The following is a 24,532-nucleotide window of genomic DNA, read 5'->3' as shown; positions in this document are numbered from 1 at the left end:
ACTGGACCAGGCTGCTCAGAGTAAAGAATCTCTGGGGTGGAAGGGGCAGCCCCAGCCCTGCTGACCTCTGATGTTGATGGGCAGAGCTCTCTCCACCGCCTCGGCAATGCTGCGGACGGCGCTGCTGTTGGAGGGGACATAGGCCAGCTCCCAGGGGCTGCTGGCGTGCTGGGAGGAGAAGAAGCTGGGCAGGTCATCCACAGACTCGGCGGGGTAGAGGGTGGCGTTGGGGTGGCTGATGGAGCGCACGCGGTGCCGCAGCGCGATCAGGATGGCGGCGAAGAGCAGCGGCAGGCACACCTCGATCACCGTCACCAGGATCTGCCGCTTCTGCAGCCCGGGGGAAAGATACAGATATGGGGTAAGGATATAAAATATAGCATGTATCTATATATGCACAGACATCTAGATACCTACCATAAGTATGTATCAATACACAGATACATACCCATAGATAGTACACACTCTCTCAAGAGAGAAAAAACAAGACGCAAACACAGAAGTTGATGAGCACAGTCATGAGGTTAAGGCCATGAGAACACCAAGGAGCAATAGCATTCTTGCATTCCACAAGGTTTCACAACCTGGGTTTTTCCAGAGGCCAGGAATGACACTATGCTGGTTCCCACATCCTTCAGAATGCTCCAGCCAAGGGGTCCCCTCCCCTAAGCACTGCTCCAGCTCAAACCAGCCTCCTCCAGAGCCTTCCTCACCACGATGCTGGGTTGGATGACCCAAGCTTGTCCTTTGCTCCTTCCCTGTGCCCTGGAGCTCTGCCACATGCAGCAGCACTGCTGGAACCAGTGCGACTTTTCCTGCTGGAGCTGAGTTGCTCCAGGCAGCTGGACACAGGATCTGCATCCCAGGATGGGGCCCAGCAGAGCCTCTGGCTACAGGAGGACTACAGCATGGCAAGCACACCCATGGGCATACCCAAGCCGCTATTGCACTACACAGAGTGGCTCATTTTTTAAATTTATTTTTAATTGAGATTCAAGCAACTGGAGAATGAATTCAAGCCCTGCACTCTGGACCTTCATCCATCAATTCCCCCAGGGCTATCTCTCCTGCACAATGTCCCCTAGCTAGTAACACCCCCCACCAACACAGGTTCATTAGCACCCAACCTAAGACAATTAGCATTTCAAACTGGTGTCCCAGGGGAACTGTGGTATTCTGAGCAACCTGGTCCAGAGGAAAGTGTCCTTGCCCATGGCAGAGCAGTAATATGAATGGTCCCTTCCAATCTAAGCCATTCTGGGATTCTGTGATTTCCTCCTGCAATGTGAGCTGCCTTCACCTCAGGCCAGGCTGAAGAGCAGCACAGCACACTCAGCCTCAGCCACAGCAGTGACAGCTCAGAGATGTCCCTGGCCACAGGGGTTCCTGGCTGCTCAGAGCATGTACCTGGAGCAGCAGCAGCAGCATTAACCTTTTCTGAGGCCTCTGGCTAATTTGGGCTTCACAAGACTTGGGGATTTTGCACCTCCCCTTTGCCAGGCTGTAAAGAGGAGCACCAAGAGCTTTAGTCTCACAACTTTGCTGTCCCAGCAACTGGATTTTATCCAGCAGCCAGTGGGCAGGCCCAGGTGGGCAGAGTCTCCAGTGGAGCAGGTAGGGAGCCCTGAGTGCAGCCTGGACATCCTGGGAAGGGACAGCCCTGCAGGAGCCAGGGTGAATGGGATCTTGGACAGTTTGTCAGGAGATGATAGGGGACTACAGCTACCCTGCCTCTCAGCACCCACTGCCAAAGCCCAAAACACCTCTTGGGGCTTCCCCTGGGAGGAACAGTCTGCTCCAGCCCCAGCCAGCCCCAGCAGCATAGGCAGAAGCTTCAGCAGGCAGGGAAAAAGGAGCTTTCCCAAAGCCATGCTCATAACAGCGAATGCTGCAGATGTCTGATGGGTTTATAATGCAGCCCTGGCAGCCCAGCTGCCTCCCGCTGATTTACTATCATACTAAACCTCTCCCTGTCTCCTGGGCTGCCTCCAGAACAGCTCTCTGCCTCCCTGAACTCACAGGCTCATACACATTCACCAGCTCTGCAGCAGAAGTCATTCAAGCGCTGTATTCCAGAGGTGACAGGGATACTCATCCAAAATCAGCAAGCAGCTCTGGAGAGCCACGTGTGCCAGCATCCATCCTCTCAGTGGGGTGGGGGGGACTTGGGAGCTCTGATTCTTTATCAGGAACCAGATTTTAGCTGTATCCTGGCACAGTAGACCTGAGTCAGCTTGTGGCCTTGGAAAATACACTGAGATGTGTCCCCACCCTGGAGCACACCCAGAAAAAACCACTTTCCCCCTCCAGAGAGGATGGAGGATGCTTCTGGCTGCAAATCAGCCCTGCTGCCAGTCCCTTTCATCCCCTCAAGGCCCAGTTCCCTGTTCTGTGCCTGTCGCAAGGCCGGGTGCAGCCAGCGCTTCCCTCTTCCTTTGGTTTATTTTTACAGTATCGCTGTGCTGAGCTGCACTCGGGTAATTAAAAGCATAAAGCCAGGCTGCAGCCATCCATGCTCCCTCCTCTTCCCCTGCACTCTGCCAGGGCTGGCTCCAGGTCCCAGCAGAGCCACCGAATCCACCCAGGAACACTTAAAGGAGCTGTGGCTTGGGCCAGCACCAGGCGGGACCTGCCAGCCCTGAGGTCCCCAGATTCCTCAGTACCACCCAGCTGCCATGGTGAGAGGTGGGCTGGCAGTGGGAGCCAATAGTTTAATATTTTTAGGACCCCTAAAAGCTGCTCCTGAGAGTAGTAGAAAGGAATGGAGGAAAAAAAACCCCAGGGCTCCAGTGGGTTTTGGAAATTTTGGGGGTTTTGGAAACTGGGATTTCCAGAGGAGGCTGTGCAATGAGACAGCTCAAAACACCCCACTGTCACATGGATGGGTGTGGGTTACCCTGTCCCAGAAGAAGGGAGCTGAGCTCATTGCCAGAAGGCAGGCTGGGGAGGCTGGGGACAAGGAAACTGAGTACATAGCACAGCCCATAACGTCACACAGCCCAGCACAAAAGACACCACATGCACAAACAACCCAGTTTTCCTCCTAGAGATGCCCTGTGTCCCACGGGAGAGGTTTCCTGACAAAGCCAGAGGCTGGGCAAGCTCTGATGTATCCCCATTTAGCGGTGCCAGAAGCAGCCACTGGGTGCAGTGCCAGCCTACCTGCAGGATGTAGTTCTTCCAGAGCAGCAGCCTAAACTGCCTGAGCACAACCATCCTCCCATCAGAAGGGGGCCAGCGCCGCCACCACCACTCCGCAGGACCCTGGAGGAGAGAGAGGAGAGAGCTGTGAGTGCCAGCTGCTGGTGGAGCCGGGCTAGGAGGGCAGCATCCCACACCCCACACGGCCCAGGGCAGCTCTCTGCTCCCAGCCTGGAGCCACAGCAGCTGGTTCGACCCCAGAAATAACCATTGTGCTTCCCTGCCTAAGAGTAAGAGCCCGTGGTTTCTGGCATGGCTGTTCCAGAGATGGAAGCTGTGTTTCAATATCCAACCCGGGTCCTTCCCAGCAGGGGACAGGAACAGCTTTCCTCAAGCTGCAGGAGCACAGGGTTACAGAACTGCAAACACCAACCAAACTCCTGGCAGCCCATTATTTTGGGTTGGGTGGAGATTCCAAGCTGTGCCTCCACTTCCTGCCGTGTGAAGGGTTGGTTCTGCAACACTCGGTGCTTTGCCAGCAGAGACTTTGCTGGGAGAGGCGAGGATGAGAAAAGGGCAAGGGAAGCACAAGGGAAGGTCGGTGCTTGAGAAGGATCCCCCGCTGCCTCCTCCCCTCTCAGGAAGTTGTTTGTGTCCCCATTTGCAGCGGCATTTCCTGTCGGAGCACTGCTATCCCACCAGGACACTGGCTGGGATTCTGGGCTTGCAGAGCAGCACAGAGGAGGAAGGGGCAGCCCTGGCACCAGCAGAGGCTCCTGCTCACACTGCCAGACTCTGGGCAGCCCCCACCAATCCGTGCCAGCTTCCAAACACAGCAAATCCCGACAGGATCACAGCGGAGTCAGCTCCGAGCTGGAGCTCCAAAGCCTGGCAGCACTGAAAGCTGCCACAGGGACACGGATGGGCACATAACCCATGGGAAACGCCCTGGCAGATGCTCCACAGCACGATCTTCAGCCCTGGTTGGGATGATATCAGCTCCCTGGATGCAGCTGGCACTCAGCAAGCCCAGCAGGGGTTTCAGGGTGCCACAGTGAGAGGAGGGGAGGTTGCTGACCCAGCCTGCCAGCCCTGGCTCCTGGGCTGGTGAGCACACACGGCGAGCACAGCTCCAGTGGCAACAGAGCCACAGCAACAGCAACCTGAGACACACACAGGGCACAGCAACAACACCCACCCACCTCACCTGCTCCCTGCCACCAGCTCCTTGAGCTCTCCAGGAGCCTTCTCCAGCCCTGGCACACACCTTCATAGGATCAGCCCTAAACCCAGAAGCCTTCTCCTGGCTTTGCACACACCTTCCCAGCCCCAATGCTAAACCCAGATGTGTTCTTAGAGCACAAAAAACCCACTGTCTCTTTGCCACTCCATGCACAGAAGACAGATTCCCACAACAGCAGGGACATCTGTGTTCAAGGATCTTTCTCCAGGCAGGAGAAAGCAGAAGAGATCTTATGCTTCAGCCCCAAATGTCCATCAGAACCCCTGCCCAAAGCAAGCAGGAAAGGAATAGCAATGGGGAAATGGCAAATGCACCTTCAAGTGCCTCACCAAGTGCTATGTCTCCAGCTCACCTCTGGCCCACATGTGGCCAAGCAGAACAGTCCATGCTGTGCCACAGGATCCCTTAGCAGGTGCCCCGGGCCCACACACACCTACTTCACACAGCAGTATCTGAAACACCCCCAAATAATCCCCCCCACCCCCAAGCAGAAACCTTTGTCATGCACACCCTTGAAGGAATCCAGAGCAAACCAAGGGACTCAAAGTTGTGGCTCACTTGAAAGAGGACGAATGCTGCAGGTCAGGCAGGAGCAGCTGCTCCCCTCGCCGAGATCCCAAATCCTGCTCGCCCTGCCACACCCTCGAACTCAAGCTGCCCCCCACGACTGCCCCCACGGTCTTACAGCTGCTGCCAGGAAAATGTCAAGCAGCTCTTGGGTAACACAAACACTATACAAAGACTGAAGACTGCATTATTGCCAATAAATATTTTCCCAGTTTTCAAGTGTTCCAAGAAAACTCGTTCTGGACCTTTTGCTTGCTGGAGGTGAGAGGAGAAAGCTAAATTACAAAAGTTCTTACTGGATTTGAGAGCAAAATGTTTTTCCAGGCTCTCGTATCCAAAGCACAATTTTTTTTTTTCCAATCCAAAAGAGAAAACCTATTTTGGGAGATCTGCCTGGATCAGCCCTGAGATGTCTATGATCAGGGCCCAGGTCTATGTCTGGGCCCATCTTCAGCAGTAAGGGAGCACTGAGTGCCCCAGGTGGATGATGACCTTGGAGGCAACAAGGTGCCTTGCTGGGCAGTACCTTGGGTTGTCCCCGCTGGAGATGCTCCCACCTGACCTCAAGCACTACAAGATAAGACTGAGTTTCCCACCAAGAGGCAGGGCCAAAGATCTGGGAGGAGAGAGAGGCAACCACCACCAGCTTCTGGGAGAATAACCCAGTTCCTCTCCCTGCTCTCTGCATCTGACCACAGCAGGAGGAAGGGCCTCCTGAATACATGAGTATGGACACACCCTGGCCATCCTCAGGGAGGTCAGTGAGGAAGGAGACCCTCCTGCTTGCCCACAGCCTGCATGAGTGAATATGAGACTGGTCCTCACCACCTGGTCCCCACCAGCCCCTGCCACAGTACCAAGCTGTGCTGAGTAACATGGTGGCACCAGCCGCCCCCCTGGACCACAGCTGTTCTGCCAGAGGATTTAGATGTGGACAGGCTGAGGATCAGCAGGGATCAGGGTCACAGCATCCCACCTCCTGACCCACCTCCACACCCCCTTGTCACTGGGAGGTGGCTGTGCCTGGCCACCACCTCAGAGGAAAGGGCTGAGCAAAGGCCACGTGCTCCTGGGAGCCTGCAGTTATTTTAGAGCACACACCGCATTTCTGCTCTTCTGATGTCCCGTTCCCATAGAAACCAGCCCTGGAAATGGCAGACGTTGCCTTTTTTAATATAAACCCGGTGCTTCTTCCTGCTGGTTGACAGAGACACCGTGTCACCCCTACAAAATGAACTGCCAGGTGCCTGCACCTCCACAGCTGTGCCCGGGGTAGTGGCATCACACACCTGGCAAGGGCTGTCAGTCCCTGGGTACTTTCCACACTGTCACTGGAGCAGGAAATTCCTCTCTGCATCCCACAGTGTCTGTGCTGGAAATTAATCAGCCACAGCAGGGCAAGGACTTTTTATGGCCACTGTTTACAGGAAGAGTGAGTGATTTCCGACGTGGGTGCATCCAGCAAGTCCCAGGTCCTGCAAAGAGCAACCAGGGCCAGCAGCCACCAGACCAGCCATGAGTGTTCAGTGACACACAGCTCTCACTGCTGGGGTGTTTTCACCTTCTCCCAGAGATCTGGGAGTCACAACAGAGTGAGACCATAAAAACCTCACCTTGGTTGTGCAAACAGTAATAAAACTTTCTAAGAGGCTGTAAGGATGGTGGGGTGCTGGGTGGGGTGCTGCAGGGACCAGTGACCTCACAGCCCTCTACAAACCCAACACCCAGTGTCCGACATATATGGGAGTCTGGGTTTGACCCAGACAGGAACTTCAGGCCTTGAAATAAAGAAGAAAGCTGGGGCTGGATCCTGTTTGCAGAATGAGGGTCTGGCTTGTGCCCAGCTGCTGCCCTGCACTGGGAGTTGCTCGGTGGGCACAGGGAGCCTGATGGGCTCTATGGTTGAGTCTGTAACTGCCTTTGTGCTGGGCCGCAGGAGAGGGGGGACAAAACTGCTGCAAGGGCTGGTCAACACCTTTGCCTTAAAAACAACATTGCTGGTTTGCCCAGTGAGTTTGTAGTTGTTCATAAAACTACAAACTCTGCAAACTCACTGGCCTCATGAATTTAGCAAGAACAAGGTCTGGAGCCCAACACATGGGTTTCTCATGGACCTTTGTACAACCCTGCTCCTGCCCTGCAGTTCTCAGTGGCTGGGCAGGACAGGCCACCCGCGCAGCTGTGAGCAGAGGACAGGGAGATCCCTTCTGCTTCTACTTGGTTTTGAACATTTCCAGGGATGGGGACTCCACCACTGTCCTGGGCAGCCTGTTCCAGTGTCTGACCACCCTTTCCGTGAAGAAATTTTCCCAACATCCAACCTAAACTTGCCGTGGCACAACCTGAAGCTGTCTTCTCTTGTTCCATCACTTGTTCCCATGGAGCAGAGTCTGACACCCCTGCCCCCCCACCGGCTCCACCCTCTTGTCAGGGAGTTGTGGACTGAGAAGGTCTCTCCTGAGCCTCCTTTTCTTCAGGCTGAGCCCCCCCCGCTGCTTCTTATTAGACTTGTGCTCCAGACCGTTCCCTTCCCTCGACACGCTCCAGCCCATCAAGGTCTGTCTTGGCATAAGAGACGTTTCCATACCAAGGCAGGGCTGCGGGCCGCAGAGGGGCCGGCAGATGGCCCCTCGGTCCCCGCAGCCCCGTGTCCGTTCCCCGGCAGGGAGGGGTGCCCGAGCTCCCCCGGGATGCCGGTGGCCCCCAGCCAGCCGCAGCCCCCGAGCGCGGCCGAGCATCCCCGGCGGAGCCCGCGCGGCGCCGCCTCCATCCCGCGCTCCCCTCCGCCGCAGCCCACGGGGAAGCGAGCCGCGCAGGAGGCACCGCCGGCACCGAGCCCGAGCCGCGCCGGAGCGCGGAGGCGGCAGCGGGAGGAGCCGGCCAAGGGCCCCGGCGCTGCCGCAGCTGCGGGCGGGGCCGCCCCGCCGAGCGGACAAGAGGCCGCGGCCCCACGCATCCCCCGTCCGGCCCGACCCCCCGCTACTGCTGCCATCACTCCCCGATGCTCGTCCCCCCCGGCGCCCATCACCCCCGTGCCGGTGCCGGTCCCGGCACCCATCCCTCCCCGCTCACTCACCGGGCCGGGCGGCTCCGGCTCCGGCTCCGGCTCCGGCTCCGGCTGCGGCTGCGGCTCCGTCCGGCCCCGCCCGCGCCCGCCGCGGGACCGCGGCACCGCGCACGCGGCGGGCGGGACCGGAGAGGGGCGGGACCGGGACAGGGTGAGGAAAACCGGCCGTGAGGGGGTGTGAGTGTGAGCGTCAGAGTGTGCGTGTGCGAGTGTGAGCGTGTGTGCGTGTGCGTGTGCGTGTGCGTGTGTGTGTGTGTGTGTGTGTGTGTGAGTGTGTGTGCGTGTGCGTGTGTGTGTGTGTGTGAGTGTGTGAGTGTGAGCGTTTGTGTGTGCGTATGAGCGTGTGTGTATGAGCACATGTGTGCGTGTGAGCATGTGTGCGTGTGTGTGTGAGAGTGAGTGCGTGTGTGCACACACACGTGTGTACCGCCGCTTGCGGTCATTTCTGCGCACACCCGTCTGTGCCATCATGTGTGTGCATGGCATGTGTGTACTACTGTGAACCTGTCTGAGGCGTGTGTATGTACACATCCCTCTGGGTGTGAGCTCTCAGTGTGTGCACACGCCCTGCTAGGCATTACATACACTGGTGTGTGTGTGCGCAGGGCATTGTGCACCTGCGTGTGCCCCAGGTATGGCACGCGTGCCAGGTGGGTGTGGCTGTGGCTGTGTGTGCACCCATGCCATTGTGTGAGTGCACACCTGGGCGTTCCACAGCTGTGTGCACATGCACTGGGCATTGCACGTGTGCCAGGTTTGGGAACACAACGCGAATTTACATGTGCCCACTTGGACACCCGAGTGTGTGGAAGTGGCTGTGTGTGTAGGGTGTGTGTGTGTGTGTGTGTGTGTGTGTGTGTGTGTGTGTGCAGGGGCTCTGTGTGAGTAAGGGGCCATGCGTGTACATGACAGGAGCTCACTGTGGGGGCAGTGGCTGTGAGCGGATCTGGTGGGGTCAGTCTGTCCCTGCATGGGCACGGTCAGTCTGCCGTCTGTCCGTCCACCCTGCTCCCGAGCAGCAGCACTCCACACTGGCCTGTTTTTGGAAGCGGGTGCCAGCTCCGTGTGGGAATGTGGCACTCTCAGGCCGCTCCGGGGGTCAGGTGGAACGCTCCAGATAAGGATGAAAGTGCCGGCCGTGGAGTGTGGTCACAGTTGCTGGTGTCTGGCTGCCCTGCCCGTCCTGCCCGCTGCCTGCCAAGTTGGCAGGAGAACGTGCTGCTGGTGCTGAAAACACCAAAGTGGGGAAAGTTTGCACAGCGTGGGCAGAGGGAGTAGGAAGAGAGGGTGGGGAGAGGGGACTGCGGTGGGGACAAGGACAGCCATGGCATGAGGCAGCTCTGCTGAATAAGGCACTTGGGGTAGTTTGGGTGCTGTGGCTGCTGGGGGGGATTTGGGGTGCCCCAGTGAACCCAACCTGCCCCAGGCTATGACAGGCAGGAAGCAGGGCAGCTCCCGGCCACTGCCTTTTTCCACATGATAAAGAGAGGGAATTCAGGCATCAGAACAGGCTGCTGAGAGAAGTGTGGAGTTCCTGGAAGTCTTCAAAAATCATGTAGATGTGGCACTTGGGGGTATGTTTTAGTGGTGGCCTTGGCAGTGCTGAAGGAACAGGTGGACTTGATCTTAAAGAGCTTTTTCAACCTAAATGATTCTGTAATTCTATGATTCTATAATTTTTTGGGGTCTCCATGTAGCTGAATGCCACAGTGATGCCTTTGAGTATGACTGCTTTGGAAACTGTGCTCCTCTCTGGTCTTGGGGATTTGTAGCCGCTTTCTGGACCCTGGCTGGCCCTTGGGAGAAGAGGAAATAAACTGAGAACCAGGGCAAGGGTAAAGGTGTCTGGGTATGGGAGGAGGAATCAGCAGCATTGGTGTTAAGATGAGGCCAAACAGGGAGTGGCACTTGTGACTGCACTGTTGGGACCCCCTGAGCTGGGAAGCCCTACTCCACCTTGGTACCTTCGATCCTGGTGATGGCCAAAGCTGAATTTTGGCTCCCAAGGGCACCTGGAGCATGTCACAGCTGTGGGTCTGGCCCCAGATGCGGTGTTTGCAGTTGAAGTTCTGGCTGTCTGGCCTGTGCCCAGATCCTGTCTCCTGCTGGGCTGCACTGGGAGAGGCCTGGACCCAATGCCCATCTTCAGAGCTGCAGCTGGGAGCCCTGTTCCTGCCCTCCCTCAGCTGGTTCCACAGACATCAGAGGAACTGAAGTTGTCTCCATGGGTGACTGAGCAGCCACCAGACCATAGCAAAGCTTCCCTGCGCACACTCACGTCCTTAGCAGCACACAGCAAAGCTCATTACATTGCTCAGAGGCAGGAAGGAGCTGCCTGGCTCAGAGTTGTTATACCTCAGCAGAGTGCAGGCTGGCCAGGCATGGGGATGGCATGTGCCTTCCTGGCAAGCATGGCCTGCCTGAGGGCTCGTCCTCTCCCTGTTTGCTTTCCCCCATCATGTGTCACCCTTCTGCATGGCATCCTGCTGTGGCCACCTCGGAAATAGCGTGGTCTTGCCCAGCATCTTTGTCGTCACGGGGCCACTGGCCCTGTCTCAGGTGATGCCAGCAGCCAGCTGAGTAGTCACAGGTAACTGTGGGCCTGGGGAGGATCTGGGACAGTCATTGCCTGCGGTGACACGCGGAGCCTCATGCCAGCCTGGACTGAGCCACCTGTCCACACCCCTGCTCAAGCCTGGGTTTGATCCTCCCCAATTACAGCTGCCTCAGTTCTCTCTGTGACCTTTCCTGTTGCCTCACGCTAAGCCTCTCAGTGCCTGCCTCTGAAGGAAGCTGAACAATTAGATCAAAACAAAAATCTTGCCAAAGAAAGTATTTACAGGCTCCTCATGGCGCCTAGAACAAAAGATGAGATGTTGCAATGAGGTGCAGTGGCATTGCAGTGACTCGGCTCACACCCAAGGCTGGGAGTGTGCAGGACACTCAGCAGGAACATGGGAGAAACACAGAAAAAGACAGGATCAGGCAGAGAGGAGGCAGCAAGGACAGCCAGCATTAGGCAGTGGGGAAGCACTTGCCTGGGGGACGTCCCTGTCTGACCTCCACATGAGCCTCTGGGAGGGCCAGACCCTGTGCCAAACTTGTCAACCCTGCTCCTGCTGCCTGCTACTGGCACCTGTGTCCCTGAGCTCAAGCTGTTCTCCACCACCTTTCCTTGTTGGCTGTTGTCACCCCCATTTCCCATGGTGTTATTCCCAAGGGGCAGCCACAGGGGCCATCCTGTCACCAGCAGTGGGGACATCCATCCTGCTGTTTCACACCATCTGGGTTCAGAAAACCCCAGCCCTGCTCACCCCATACATGGTTTTAGGGTTTAACCTGTATTAAAGGTGCTGGCTGGCTCATGAAACCATCTTATCTCTGTCCATCAAGGACCTTCCCTTCCCCGTCCAAACAACACCCAAAATGCAGGACAGGTTAGGAGCAGGGTGTGTGCCAGTGAGTCCCCAAGGGCAGCCATGCCAGCGTGGGCCTGGCACAGTGTGCTCTGGCCCCTCATCTCTCAGCCAGCAGCCAAATGCAGATGTGGGGAAGAAGAACTTGGTTAAGTATTTCCTCTTTCAGTTCCTCTGCTATCTCCATGGCCCTGCCACCCTAGACAGTATCCAGGCAAGGGATTCACTACCGCTGTCCTTGTGTTCCACATCTGCATTGCTCCTTGCCCTCCATCCCAGCCTCCTGCTGCTCCCTGTGAGGGAGGAAGGAGCGTGACCAGAGCACACACCCCATGATGCCCAGTGGCACCTTACTCCAGAGCAGCTGGTGGTCAGGGACATGCAGCAAGGGCTTCCCTGGACACATCCTGAGAGTTGTGGTGCAGGGACAGACACACGGACTTCTGATGAGAGCATTTTCCATCTTGTCCTCATTTCCTCCCATCCTTAACTTTGCTGCAGTGCTGCATGGTGCAGCCCTGAGACTGGCACTTTTTACCCTGGAGTGGCATTGCCCAGGAGTAAAATGCCAGGATGGTGGTTCTGATTAAAGAGGGTGAGTGGATCCAACACCTTCTCTTGGTTCCCCCACACTTGCCAAGGACAGATGTCTCAGGCTTCTTTTCCCCAGGGTTTGGCCCCTATTTCCTTTCACCCCAAGGCATACCAGCTTGCAGCCCCCCAGTCTTGGCTGCCAGGTTGAAGTTTCTTGGTGTATTGCTTTGCCCTTTAAGTACTGAGAAGATGCACAGTGAAACAGACTCCTCTTGGAGTGCTCAGACAAAGGAAAATCTCATGGGCTAGGAAGGATGACACAGGAAGAAGCTTCCCAGAATACCTGCTGCTCTTCCCAATCCCTCTTCTCAAGTGTTATTTCCCTGGCAGTGCTCTGTAGGGAGCTGGCACAGTCTCTACCCACACCAGCCTCCAGCAAAGTGTCCCCAGGGTGTCCCTGTGTCCCTGCTGGGGGTTACAAAGCTCCAGGCCCTTGACAATCCCTGGAGCACCACCAGCACGGAGGAGATGTGGCTGGGAATTTCAGCAACCATTGCTCCTCTGTGCCTGGGTGAGCCTCCCACTGTGGTGGGAGCTGGGGAGGCAGCATGGCCTGGGACATATGGGCAGGCCCTGCCTGCACTGCCCAAAGGCAGCCTGGTTGTCCCTTCAGCCCAGAGAGGCAGCTGGTGTCCCCAGGGCCACTTCCCATGGGTGTGCCAACAGCCAAGACCTCTTAAAGCTGCTGGATTGGATCTGGCAACTTGGAGCTGAGAGGGTTCCAAAGCCTCTCCCAGGACTCTAGCATGGCTTCTCAAGAGGCATCACTTTAGGATCCAAGAGGTATGTAAATGAAAAGGAATAGCCTCATTTCATTAAGAGGTTGAAGAACTGGCAGCTTTGGGCATTCTATCAAGCTCAAAGATCTCTGCCAGCACCTAAATCCGATAAGTCATGTGTTTGGGCTGCTGGCAGTGTGCTGGAAAGCCAAGGGTGAGATAAGGGAGATGTAACTGTGCTAGCACCAAGGAAACTCCTGCAGGGGGGAGACAGATCTTTCTGTTGCCACCCCAGCTGTCTGCACTTTCCCAGAGGGCACAGCAGCACAGACTTGCAGTTGGACTCAATGATTCTTGTGGATCCCTTTTAACTCAGGATATTCTGTGACTCTGTCAGACCACCCTTAACACACAAAGGCCACAGGAAGATAGGTCTTCTCCTAAAAATTTATACTTTTCCCTCTTCTGAGAGCAAGGGAGAGTTAAAACTTCACCTAACCCACTGCTTTTGAGGAAGCTGGACCAGGGCAGGCAGTGCTGCAGGTTGCTGCGTATGGGGATGGAATTCCAGCATACAGATAAACCAGAGAAACTTCGGGGATAGAGGGAGCATCTCAATGAGAGACAAGCTCTGGCTAAAGGAGAACAAAAATGGGGTGCAAAGCCTTGACATAAAACCATGGGAGGGGTTTTAAATGATGGCTAATGGGTGAGATGGGTGGGCAGTGCAACAGGGACTCATGCAGAGGTAAATTCTTCCCTGTGAGGGTGGTGGGGCCCTGTCATCTCACCCGAGGACTTGAGAGCTGAAAGGTTCAAAGAACCAAAGCTTGACCTGAGATCTGCTCTGTCCTGCTCTCCAGAGGCTCTCCAGGAGCCAGAGCCTCTGCAGCCCAAAATCCAGACTGGTTTTCAATGCCCGAGGTAGGAAAAAAGGAGCAAATTCTTGCTGAGATCAGGCAAAAGGTGCAATGCTGCAGACACAGTCCCCTGTGGAGTGACTGCAGGCACCCAGATTGCCTTGCTGATACAAATTACCAGTTATGAAATGTAGAAATTTGTTAATTATTTCCCTTTTCATCTATTTATTATGGGTTTCTTTTTTATTGCTAATTATTACTTTAATAGAGCACTAAGTAGGATGGAGGGTTCTCTTCTCTGATGCTGGCTTGGTGGCTCTCGAAATAAATCTTAAAGAATTGCCTTTTTCCACTATTTTCTGTCTGCCTTTCCCTATCACTCTGTTTTCTCAGTTTTTCTTGTGTTTTTGGGGTCTGACTTTTTAAAGCACCCTGCATTTCTGTTTACTGCATGGATTCTTCTTTCCCTAAATTGAATGTAATCAGGTCATGATCACTGTTCCCTAGGTAACCACCAATGAAATTACAGACCAGTGATCGAGAATTAACAGTTTAAGAAAGTTTAAAAATTAAAATGGTAATTGGAAGACTTCAAAAATCTGCTGAACCAAGGCATTCCCAGCTAAGCCACTGGTTACTATGGAGGGCTTGGGGACAATGATTGTGGTTCAGGAATTAGGGGAAACACCAGCCACTAGCCTGCTAAGACAAATTCAAACAAATCTGATAAAGGGCTGCTTCTTTTCTGTCAAAATTCCGAGGGGATGCTTTGGTTAACTAAGGAATTGAGGCTGTACCTGTATGGGATGTGGCAAGAGCTGGAACTGAAGTGGTTGTGCAGGGGTCTGGCAGTGGAGGTGAAGCAGTTCAATGTTCTGCTGCTGCCTGCAATGCCAGGGGAAATAACATGGTGATTGTGGAGTGCAGTGTCCCGATGGCCATGGTGGGCAGGAATGGAAGAAACCCTCCAGCCTGCCCTGTTGCTCCTGATAGTGTCCAGGTGCTTCAAAAAATCCCAGTAACCAGCTGCAGAAACCAATTCAAGCATATGCCAAGCTTCTCAGAGTAATTTGGCAGAGTTCTGGCTTTGCTGGGACTTTTTGTGTGCTTAGTGAATATTAGGAAAATGCCCTGGTATTTGGAGCACTTGAGAAGGGGTGACCAGCCCATGGCAGAGTGAAGTCTGTGCAGGATACCCTATCTGGAGATAGTTTTTCCAAGCCCTGCAGCCCCATGGTGGGCTCACTCAGGGGGTTCATGCCCTGTGTGTTATTTCATGATACCTTCCACCACTGCTCTACCTTCCACCATTGCAACACGGAGCTCACTCCTGTGTCATGCTAAGCTTCTGTGGGAGCTGCTCCACTCAGCTCTTCATGCAATGAGCAGTTGCCTTCCAGATCCGCTTTGCTCTTGTTCATGCCCAGTGGCTAGTGTTCCATGGCTCACTGGGATGGACTCTGAAAAACATCCTTACATGTGAGACGTTCTGTGGGACAAGAACCAGGTCCCTATTGCCCCCACCTCACCTGCCTCTGCTATCCCTTGCTATGGGGGCTCAGGAGCCAGGCACCTTCTCCAGGCAAACCCCGGCCTCAGCCCACCTGATAGGAAAGGTTTAACTCCACCTACGTCTCTTTTATGGGAATGCTGCCTGCTTGCGGTGTAGGATGTACACAAGGGATGGGGCACACAGGTGCATATGCTGAATACACAGCCCTGTGCCGCACATTAACTCCCGCATTCATTAACCTGTGAGCGCCTGTTCTGCAGACCCAATGTCCTTTCTGAGTAGTTCTCTGGTGTCTTTTATGAAGTAATGTGACTCGACTCCAGCAAGCAGCGCTGGGAGCACAGCCTGAAGGGATCTCGAGGCTCCGTGCGGCCTGACCACCCGTGTCCCTGCCCGGCCGGGCCACAGGAGCCCACGGGCAGCGGGACCGCCGGTGCCCGCTGACATCCCCGGTGTCCCCTGAGATCCCCGATACTGCCTCACAGCCCCCGGCCCGCCGAGGCTCGCGGCGCCCGCGGCAGCTCCGCCGAGCCGGCGGGGCGAGGCGCGGCCCGGAGTGCGCCTGCGCCGTGGCGGCGGGGCCGCGGCGGGCCCGGGCTGCGCGGCGGGGCCATGGCGGGCAGGCGGGCGCGCGGGCGGCGCGGCAGCGGGGCACGGACGCGGACCCCGGAGCGGCCGCGGGCAGAGCTGTCCGGCGGCTCCCCAAGGTGCTGGGGGCGGCGGGAGCGGGGCAGTGGAAGCGGGGCGGCGGACGGGCCCTGACGCTGTCCGTGTCCCGCAGGCCCTGCCGGTTCTGCCCGCAGTGCGGGCTCGCCGTGGAGCCCGCGTTCCGCTTCTGCCCAGCCTGCGGCGGGAGGCTGCCCGCGCCGCCGGAGGAGCACGGCGAGCCCGCCGCGCGGGCCCCGAGCCCGCCGCCGGCCGCCAGCCCCGCCGCCTCCCCGTCCCCGCGGGCGCGGCCGGGACCCCGCTCGCCCCGCAAGCCGCGGCCCGGGCCGGCTGCGCCGCTGCCGGCGGACACGGTGCTGGCGGACCAGGGAGGGCGGCGGTGGAGGCTGGTGCGGCTGCTGGAGCAGGGCGGCTGCGGGCTGGTGTACGAAGGTACTGTGGGGCCCGCGGCGGGCAGAGGGGGCCGGGGGGCGAGAGGCGGGGGGTCCCCGGCTCTGGCTTCGGCGACAGCTGTGGGGACAGCCCGAAATCCCCAGAGCCCACGGAGCGGGTGACACTGCGATGTCCGCCGGGCTGGCGGTGACCCGCAGCCTTGCAGGATCTGTCATTCATACAAGATTCTGAGCTGGGCAGGACCCACAAGAACCCTGGAGTCCAGCTCCTGACTCTGCACAGACGCCCCAACAATCCCACCCTGTGCATCCCTGAGATCATTGTCCAAACCCTCCTGGAGCTCTGGCAGCCTCGGGGCTGTGCCCGTTCCCTGGGGAGCCTGGGCAGTGCCAGCACCCTCTGGGGGAAGAACCTTTTCCTGATCTCCAGCCTAAACCTGCCCTGGCACAGCTCCAGCCGTTCCTCACTGGACATCTGCCTGTCAGCCACTCTGCCACCAGCATATTATCAAGCTGAGGCGAGACTGTTCTGTTATTATGGAATGTCAATTGTTGGGGCCACACTTCCTCTTTATGTTTTTTTAGGTCCAAAAACAATTTGTGGGCACTGTACAGGAGTTCCTGTGCTGTGAGTGGTGTCAATACCCACTAAATGTCAATTCTCAGCGTGTGTTGGGCCCAAAGAAAGCAACCAAAGCACACAGGCTGCTTCTCAGCCATTTAGTAAGTGCTGATCTTTTCAGTCTTCCAAACTTTCAAAGGGGAGTTTTTGATCTTTAGTTAATTTGGAAACTGTCCAGGAGGAATTTTTTTCCATTACCAAATTTTGCCTGATATTTGGCTTTACTTTCTTTTTCATTATTCAAGCTGTTGTATAACAAAGTCTGAGCATCTATCTATGTTTAAAAAAAAAATGTGATAAAAAGGATAGTCAATAGTGGAGGGTGTTTTTATAGAAGTAGGTTTTAAGTGATGAGTAGCAGGTAACCTGTGGATAGCACTTGGCCTAAGAGCACAAGAAGAGGAACTGTCCTGAGGCAAGTCATGGATGCAAATCCTTTTGGAGACGGGTAGCTACATACAACTCTTAACATCCATACAGAGCAGAGGGACTTGGCATCCCTTACAGACTTGTCAAACCATGGAGTGAGCTGGAGGGAGTGCTCAGCAAAAGAATTTGGGGATGCCTTTGAGATTCTAACTAATCTATTCTTTACATACCTCTCAAAGCTCCCCCATACTGTAGCCATGCCCAGATGCTTCTGTGACTTAAGCAGAACTGCAGTGCATGTCAGGGTGCTGAGCTCCTGGAGCAAGGTAAGAATTATTTTATAGTGATCTGGGAAGGTGCTGTCACAGAGGTTGCATTGCAGAGCTCAAGGGAAAGAAGCAGAGGATGAGTTAATCCAGCTGCACAGGCTGCATTTAATGATGCACAACCTCTTTTTCCATGTTCCTGTAATCACATCTGTTCCATCCTTCCACAGCACAGTCAGCATCTGGAACCTGTCCTCAAAAGCAAAGCTACTCCCTCAAACTTGTGAGTTTTGATCTGTTTGGGTAAGGAATAGTGCTTAGAGTACTGTGTCCTGATCTTTTTGGCTGAGAGTATCTGAGGACTTGGGAGAGAGTGATCAGAGGGGCCCCTGCTAACTTAGGAGATGGATCTAACTTCTTGAAGGTGTTGTGCAGGGATTTCAGTTGGCTTTTCTGCTAAAGGTGTGAAGAAAATGGATATGAGGATTAAAAAAACTCAAAGACTTAATAACAGAAGGTTGCTGCTTTGTTTGACCAGGCTTAGGAATCTGCAGAACTGAATTTGGTGCTGTGAGGTGGAGATCTTGATTCAGGAATATCAGACCAACTTTTCTCTTCTCTGGCAGGCGTGCACACACCCTGCTGAAGTCTGGGGAAACTTGAGAGGTTGAAATTTGGTGCTGTGCTGAGGCTGTGTGAGAGCCAGCATGGAGACACTTTGTAAAGCCAGAGCACACTTTGAAATTAAATAAGAATTATAGTTGGAGTTCCAAGTCAGCTTTCCAGGTACTTGCAATATCTTAGGTTCTCCAGAAATGTGTTATTTCCAGTAACAGCTGTTCTGTCGTGGAAATTCAATCAATTGATTTTCAGTAGCTCACAAACCAGGGCTGAAAGCCTGTTTTCTTGTCTACTGTAGCTCTTGGGGACAGCTGGTCTGTAGGAGGGCCAGTGCTGACTGATGGCTCTGTGGGGCTCTTGCATGCACTTGGATAATCCCTTAAGAGGATGGAGAAGGATGAGAAAAATCTGCTAAGTGCACAAAGCTACCAGTTGGTGGGAAACTGTAATCACTTCTGTAGGCAAGACTCCCAACTTTTCTGGTTTTCTTTTGGCTGCTTGGTGGTCTGCTGAGCACTGTGGAGTGTGGTATGGCACATGAGAGCATTCTGGCGCTGGGGTTTGATGACCCACGTGGGCTCACGGGCAAGATGCAGAGTGAAATACCCTCTGGGACATGGTCTGTGTTGTCTGCAGCTTGCTGTTCCTCCAGCTATCTTTGATACCAGTTTTGTACCAAACCAGGTAGAATAGAACACTCCTGCTTTCTCCCATGCAGGATAGCAGCTGTTCTGAGTTAGTGTTGAATAGATATGTGTATGTAGGCAAACACAGACATTCTGAATGGGAACTGTGTGCAGTTGAGGTCACTTGATGACAGCAATACCTCAAATGTTACTAATACAGACTTTCTTGTCTCACTTTCTGACAACTAGAATAAATGTTACAGCTCTCTGTAGAGAGAGAGGTAGAGCTGTAGAGCTGTGTGTTTGTAGAAATGCCCTCATCCCTGCTGTGGCTGAGAAGGTCACCTCTGGCTCTTGTTAACGTAGCAGCTGTAGGACCAGAGCTGTCCATGCTGTGCCTGGGCTGCACTGCCTTGTCTGCTGTTAACCCTCAGACAGCTGTAAATGGGCTGCTGAAAAGGCTCAACCTGAGATGGCCCCTCTCCTGTTCTGTGCTGATACTCAGAGTTGATGTGGTTGTTAGGGGCAGCATTAAGTAGGGAACCAAGACACCTGAGCTCTGCTCTCAGTTCTGTTAGTTGGTCTTTGCTTTCTTTAAAATGAGTTGTTAAGGTCTTAGAGCAATCTTACCCAAATTTCCCTTTCCAGCAGGATGTGTCTGGCTGAAGTAATGCTCTTCTCCATTCCCTTTAGGATGCCAAAGATGGAAGGCTCTACAATGAACAGAATTTCTTCCAGCGAGCTGCAAAGGCAAGCACAGGTTGGTGCTTCTTGGGAGGGCAAGGACTAAGGCTAGCTGGCATTTCTGTCTCATCAGTTATGTGAATCTCTTGAAAGGCCAGGCTAGGATAAATTAACCCCCTGCTTGGTTAGTGCCAGAGTGCTGAGGAGTTCAGTCAATGCCAGTTCTCCCAGCAGTCTGTGTGCTGTAGGACAGTGCAGTGTGAGCACAGCTTTCTTGGGCTCCTCACTCTGTCTTGATGTGTCTGGGAGCTGTCCAGCCCTGCAGCCTCTCACCTTGGCTCACTCTCCTGTCCCTCTTCCATGGGTGTTTCTGCAGCAGCTCTCTGGTATAAACTCCATTGATCCCAAAACTTGAGCAAGAACAAAGCTGCCCAGAGAATGTAGGTGGGGGGGATGGAATAGTTTATGTCAAATCTACACTTCTGGGAGAAGTGTAAAAGTCTGCTTGTCCCTCACCCTCTCTCTCTTGCCTCTCCTTGTTTTGCCCTGCCCTGTAACAATACCATGCCATAGCCTGCTCTGGTATTCCCAGAATTTTCCCTATTCCATTCTTGCTCTACAGTGGTATTTTCATTGACATGCCAGTGCACACATCAGACTGGAATTCTGGGGACAGAGTCAGGATGAGAGGCCACTGTCAGCTCCCAGGGCAGTGCAGGCTTTCAGAGGAGGAGCATCCCTAACTCCTTCCTCCTGGAGCTCCTCAGCAGCATATGCTGCACTGTCCTCTTCTCTTGTAGTGGAGAAGTGGAAGAAGTGGCATTCTGTGCCGCTGCTGGGCATCCCCAACTGTGTTGGCTTTGGACTGCATGCAGACAGCTACAGGTGAGGTGACTGAGCTCTTGGGCTGTCTGAGCATCTCTGGCTTTCCCTCTCCTCTAGTTGCAATCCACTTGTCCTGTTGTCATTGTCCCCTGGGCTCCTGACCTTATGCACTGCTCCTATCATGTCTTAAATGGTTTGCCTCTCATTGCTTTGTTTCCTTCAGTCCTTGTGTTGCTGGTGAAGTTACAGCTTTTGCTGCTGCTGCCCTTCAGGCCAGGGAACACCTTATTTTGGACCTTGACACTTAACACAAAGGGGAGATTCAGGCTGCATGTCTGCAACACACAATGAGCACACCTGTCTCCTTTATAAGAAGTTTTCACTTATCAAAAGTCAAGGAAGTGTTTGCCCAGGTCAGCTTGGAGTTGAAGTGGGGTCCAGTGGATCACCTGGCAAGTGTCTTTTGCAGGGCCTCCAAACCAGGTAGGTACTATAATGTGCAAAGCCCTTTTCTCCTGCAGGTTTTTGGTGTTCTCTGATTTGGGGCGATCTCTTCAGTCAGTCCTGAGTGATGGCCTGCACCTGCTCAGGGAGAAGGCAGCTTTTCAGATTGCAATTCGCGTGGTATGTGGAGAACCAATCCTTCCCAAGGGACTTTTTCAGAAAAGACTTCTAACTTCCTTCTGGATCTCCCAGAGGTGTTTTAAAACTGCTTCAGGGGCTTGGGTGGGGTCTCTAAACCTGCTGTCAACTTCAGTAGCATCTTTTGAGCACTGTGTCACCTTGAAGGAATTTGGGATAAGAATAAGAAAAACCTGACCTTTGAACTTGAAGGCTGTGATGTGTTGTTTTTAGTGCTCATCCACATGGCTGCAGGGAACTGGGGAAGGTCCACCTCAGTGATAGCCAGGGTGCTGCAGGAGCCTGCATGGATCTGATATGCTTCCCCTGTTTATTCCCAGCTAGACTGCCTGGAGTATATTCATGAGAATGAGTATGCGCATGGGGACATCACAGCTGAGAACATCTATTTGAACCCAGCAGACCTCACACAGGTAGGGAGCAGGAGCAGTGCTGCCAGGAAAGGGCACTGGAGGTGGGATTGTGACTTGGGATCAGACAGCCTCCAGGTCCCTGCCTTGGGCAAGGCAGCAGAGCAGGCTGGACAGTGCTCAAGCAGGGGCTGTGGGGAAGCCCTGGGGGCTGCTCTGAATTCAGGTGGGTGCTCTGTGCTGCCCTGCAGGTGACCCTCGCTGGCTATGGCTTTGCGTTCCGCTACTGCCCCGGGGGGAAGCACGTGGCTCTGCGCGAGGGCAGCAGGACCCCTCACGAGGGCACGGTGGAGTTCATCAGCCTGGACAGCCACAAGGGCACAGGTGGGTCTGGCTTTGTGACACATGCTGGGGCTGCTTCTCTGGTGGTGCTCCCTGGAGCTCGGGCTGCCTGCTGGCACTGCTGCTTTCCAGGCATTCACATGCACCAGGAACGAAGTTCCTCTTTGGGCTGTTCACTCCTGCCTCCTGATGGCTGCTGGGTTGGGACTTGCCAGGTCATTCAGTGATTCCAGCAGAGATGTTCCTGCTCCATCTGGAGCCTTGGCTGCTGCAGGCATGTGGGGAATAGAAAACAGGGCCCTTCATGCTGGCTTAGCAGGAATCTGTTTCAAGGCAGACTGGATCCCTGCCCAAAACAGATTTGCAGCAGGCTCTGCTCTGACCTTGAAGTAATGGGAGCTGGAAAGGCATTTAAATCATAGAATCACTGTTGGAAAAGACCTTTAAGGTCATTGAGTCCAGCTTTAAACCCAGCACTGCCAAGGTCATCACTAACCCAAATTTCCAAGTGCCACATCTACATGACTTCTAAATCCCTCCAGGGATGAAGGCTCCACACTGTCCTGGGCAGCCTGTGCCAAATTCTGTCCTTCTCCTTGTTGGGATGTGACTGCTCTTTCACAGTGTTCAGGAAATCTTCCTCCAGAGGCTGGGAGGTGATTCCTGAACTATGTTAGGAGCCTCCCAGGAGTATTGATACCCCAGAGAACATCCTCATGAAGCTTCTGAATTTCTTTACTTCTGCCCCTTCATGAGTGACATGTGAATGTCTCATACTTCCCATCAGGACCATCTCGACGGAGTGACTTGGAATCTCTGGGCTACTGTCTTCTGAAATGGCTCTGTGGCATTTTGCCTTGGTCTGATGAGCTGGACAAAGTAAAAGCTGTGGTGGAACAGAAAGAAAGGTAGGAGAAATCATTTATTCTTCTGGAAAATGCTCAGCAGAAAGCAGTGAGGGGGGTTTGTGACTGAAATCCCCAGGTCACTCTGTTGGGATGTGGTGAATCCCACAACAAAGGCTGAGCCTGGCCCCAGTGTTTGGTGAACCCCAAGTTCTGCTTCATGCCCAACACGGCCAGCTGAATTCAGCCTTTTGAGGATTTTTTTTTTTTTTTGTCCCTGTTGTCAAAGCCAGGTGCTCAGGAGCCTGCTCTATTGCTTCTCCTTCTGACAGGACTTTGTGCTGACTATTCCAGGTACAGAAAGGATGTGAGACGCCTTCTCCAACTGTGCTTCAGGCAGAGATCCATTCCAGGTATGGGCTTGCTCTCAGTGGCAATGCAACGCGGGGATGGAAGATTGACTGTACCTGAAGCCAGAACTTTCTCTGTGCTGGTGTGCTGGTCTGTGATAGCTTCCAGTGGTGATGATGACCACCCTCTTTCCCATCCCATATTGTTGTGCAGAGAAGCTGTGACTATCCCATGTCTGAAAAGTGTTCAAGGGGTGGAAGGAGATGGGCTTCAAGGTCCCTTCCAACCCAAACCAGTTGGTGATTCTATTTTATTGTATAATTTGGTGATTCTTTGAGCTTTGTATTAGCCTTGGTTTGGTTTTCCTCTCTGCAGCTGCCTGAGGGGATGGGTGAGCTGGCTGCAGGACAAGCAGCCTGAAATGGCCACTTGGCAGCTGGAGTTTGTGCTGCTCCAATGAGTCCCTTTCCTTGCAGATGCCCTGGAGAACTACCTGGAGCAGGTGGTGGCACTGGAGTACGAGGAGAAGCCTGACTACGCAGCCCTGCGGCAGCTCTTTGGGAAGCCACTGGAAAAGATGAAAGCTTCAGCTTACGACTCCATTGATGTCCGAGTGGTGCCCTGAGGTGAGTGCTGGTACCTCCTCTGTGTGACCTGGGCTGCCACAGGCTGGTGAGGACAGAGCAGGCTGGGTTGTGACATCTCTCCAGCTGAAACCAATCTGCTCCTCCTGGCATGTCATTCCCTACTGAAACCAGTCCAGTGTTACAAAGCCAGGCTTAGCCTGTGTTTTCTCAAGTTTTTCTGGAAATACTTGCCCGTGAAGGAATACAAGGGTTAATAAAGTAAATGCTGAAGGGGCTGCAGGGCTGTGAAGGTGATAACAAAATGCAGACTCAGGCCATCTAGTAATTTTTTCTTTCTTTATATCTGAAACTCTGGGCTGTAGTTTTTGCTTTTCTCTCTCAGAAAGCAGCCTGTAGTTCTGGTTTGAGTGCCCAGGTGCTATTTTAGCCATGAGGCACCTCAAAGAGTGAGGCTTGATACAAAGCCAGATCTGATTTTAGTGCAGGGCTGTATCAGCCAAGGTCCTGCATCCAGCAGCAGGAGCACAGAGCCAGCTCTACACCTAATTTCCTCCTCCTGGGAAGGAATTAAACTGATTCATCCCCCCTTTTCTGCTTTTATTTTTTCAGATCAAGGAAGAGTTCAGAGCTTTCTGCAGTGAGGCCTTTCCCAGATATATTTTCACTTTTACCAGTTTTAAAATGAGAAAGGTTTTTTAAGTGTTTCTTCCCATGTTAATGTGAGCCAGTGCTGAAGTTTGAGCTGCTGTTGTACCAAATTAATGTGAAGACTCCTGCATGGCAGATCAGGGGAAGCAGTAGCTGGAGAACTGCAGTGGAGCCACCATAAGCCAGGAAACTAAATCAGGGATTTTCTCTTTTGAATGAGTGACAGTACATGGTTTTGTAATAAACTTTGTGGACAAGTACCCAAGGCTGCTCTTGGTTATTTGGAAGATTCAAGGCCTTTCTGGAGCTGCTGTAGGGTTGTGAGGGCAATTTGAGCCCTGTGCTCCTTGTGAGATTTGTGTGAATAGCCTTCAGGCAGTACCACTGCAACTTAACCATCAGAACTCAGTTCAGAGGTAAACCCTGACCTCATCCCAGCAGTTCTCCAAGCCTCAGGCCAGAGAATGAGGGGAAGGAAGACTAGGATTCATCTTTACTAACAAAACAATTTTATAAAAAAACAGTCAATAAACACTCACTACACTGCGTGTAGCTGAACTGTTGCCAATGCCACAG

General features: G+C 53.9%; 2 protein-coding genes across 2 annotated transcripts in view; one reads left to right on the top strand and one right to left on the bottom strand.

The window, feature by feature from the left end:
* Positions 1-8,095, bottom strand: part of ABCA3 (ATP binding cassette subfamily A member 3) — a 31,624-nt gene extending 23,529 nt beyond the window's left edge. Inside the window, exons 1-3 of the mRNA XM_021529649.3 lie at positions 8,028-8,095; positions 3,163-3,264; positions 66-330 (exon numbers count right to left, since the gene is read on the bottom strand). Coding sequence (XP_021385324.2) covers positions 66-330; positions 3,163-3,216 — 319 coding nt within the window. The 5' untranslated portion in view covers positions 3,217-3,264; positions 8,028-8,095. The remainder of the gene's footprint in view (positions 1-65; positions 331-3,162; positions 3,265-8,027) is intronic.
* Positions 7,642-24,216, top strand: VRK3 (VRK serine/threonine kinase 3). The gene is made up of 14 exons (XM_077786940.1): positions 7,642-7,989; positions 8,624-8,650; positions 8,891-8,972; positions 15,529-16,218; positions 17,666-17,718; positions 19,376-19,442; positions 20,167-20,251; positions 20,713-20,815; positions 21,154-21,246; positions 21,435-21,567; positions 22,313-22,433; positions 22,725-22,783; positions 23,198-23,347; positions 23,918-24,216. The coding sequence occupies exons 1-13, from the start codon at positions 7,642-7,644 to the stop codon at positions 23,344-23,346; spliced, it is 2,010 nt and encodes a 669-aa protein (XP_077643066.1). The 3' UTR covers position 23,347; positions 23,918-24,216.
* Positions 24,217-24,532: the final 316 nt, after the last annotated feature.

Source organism: Lonchura striata, chromosome 16, assembly GCF_046129695.1.
Source record: "Lonchura striata isolate bLonStr1 chromosome 16, bLonStr1.mat, whole genome shotgun sequence".
Classification (NCBI taxonomy): Eukaryota; Metazoa; Chordata; class Aves; order Passeriformes; family Estrildidae; genus Lonchura; species Lonchura striata.
This window is presented reverse-complemented; position numbering and strand designations above follow the sequence as displayed.

Bases quoted from the DNA above. Each gene is read 5' to 3' on its own strand.
- VRK3 (XM_077786940.1), top strand. From the start codon at position 7,642: ATGCCGGTGGCCCCCAGCCAGCCGCAGCCCCCGAGCGCGGCCGAGCAT. The intron at 17,719-19,375 runs GTGAGTTTTGAT...CATTCCCTTTAG, and splicing joins AAAGCTACTCCCTCAAACTT to GATGCCAAAGATGGAAGGCT. The intron at 19,443-20,166 runs GTTGGTGCTTCT...CTTCTCTTGTAG, and splicing joins AGCTGCAAAGGCAAGCACAG to TGGAGAAGTGGAAGAAGTGG.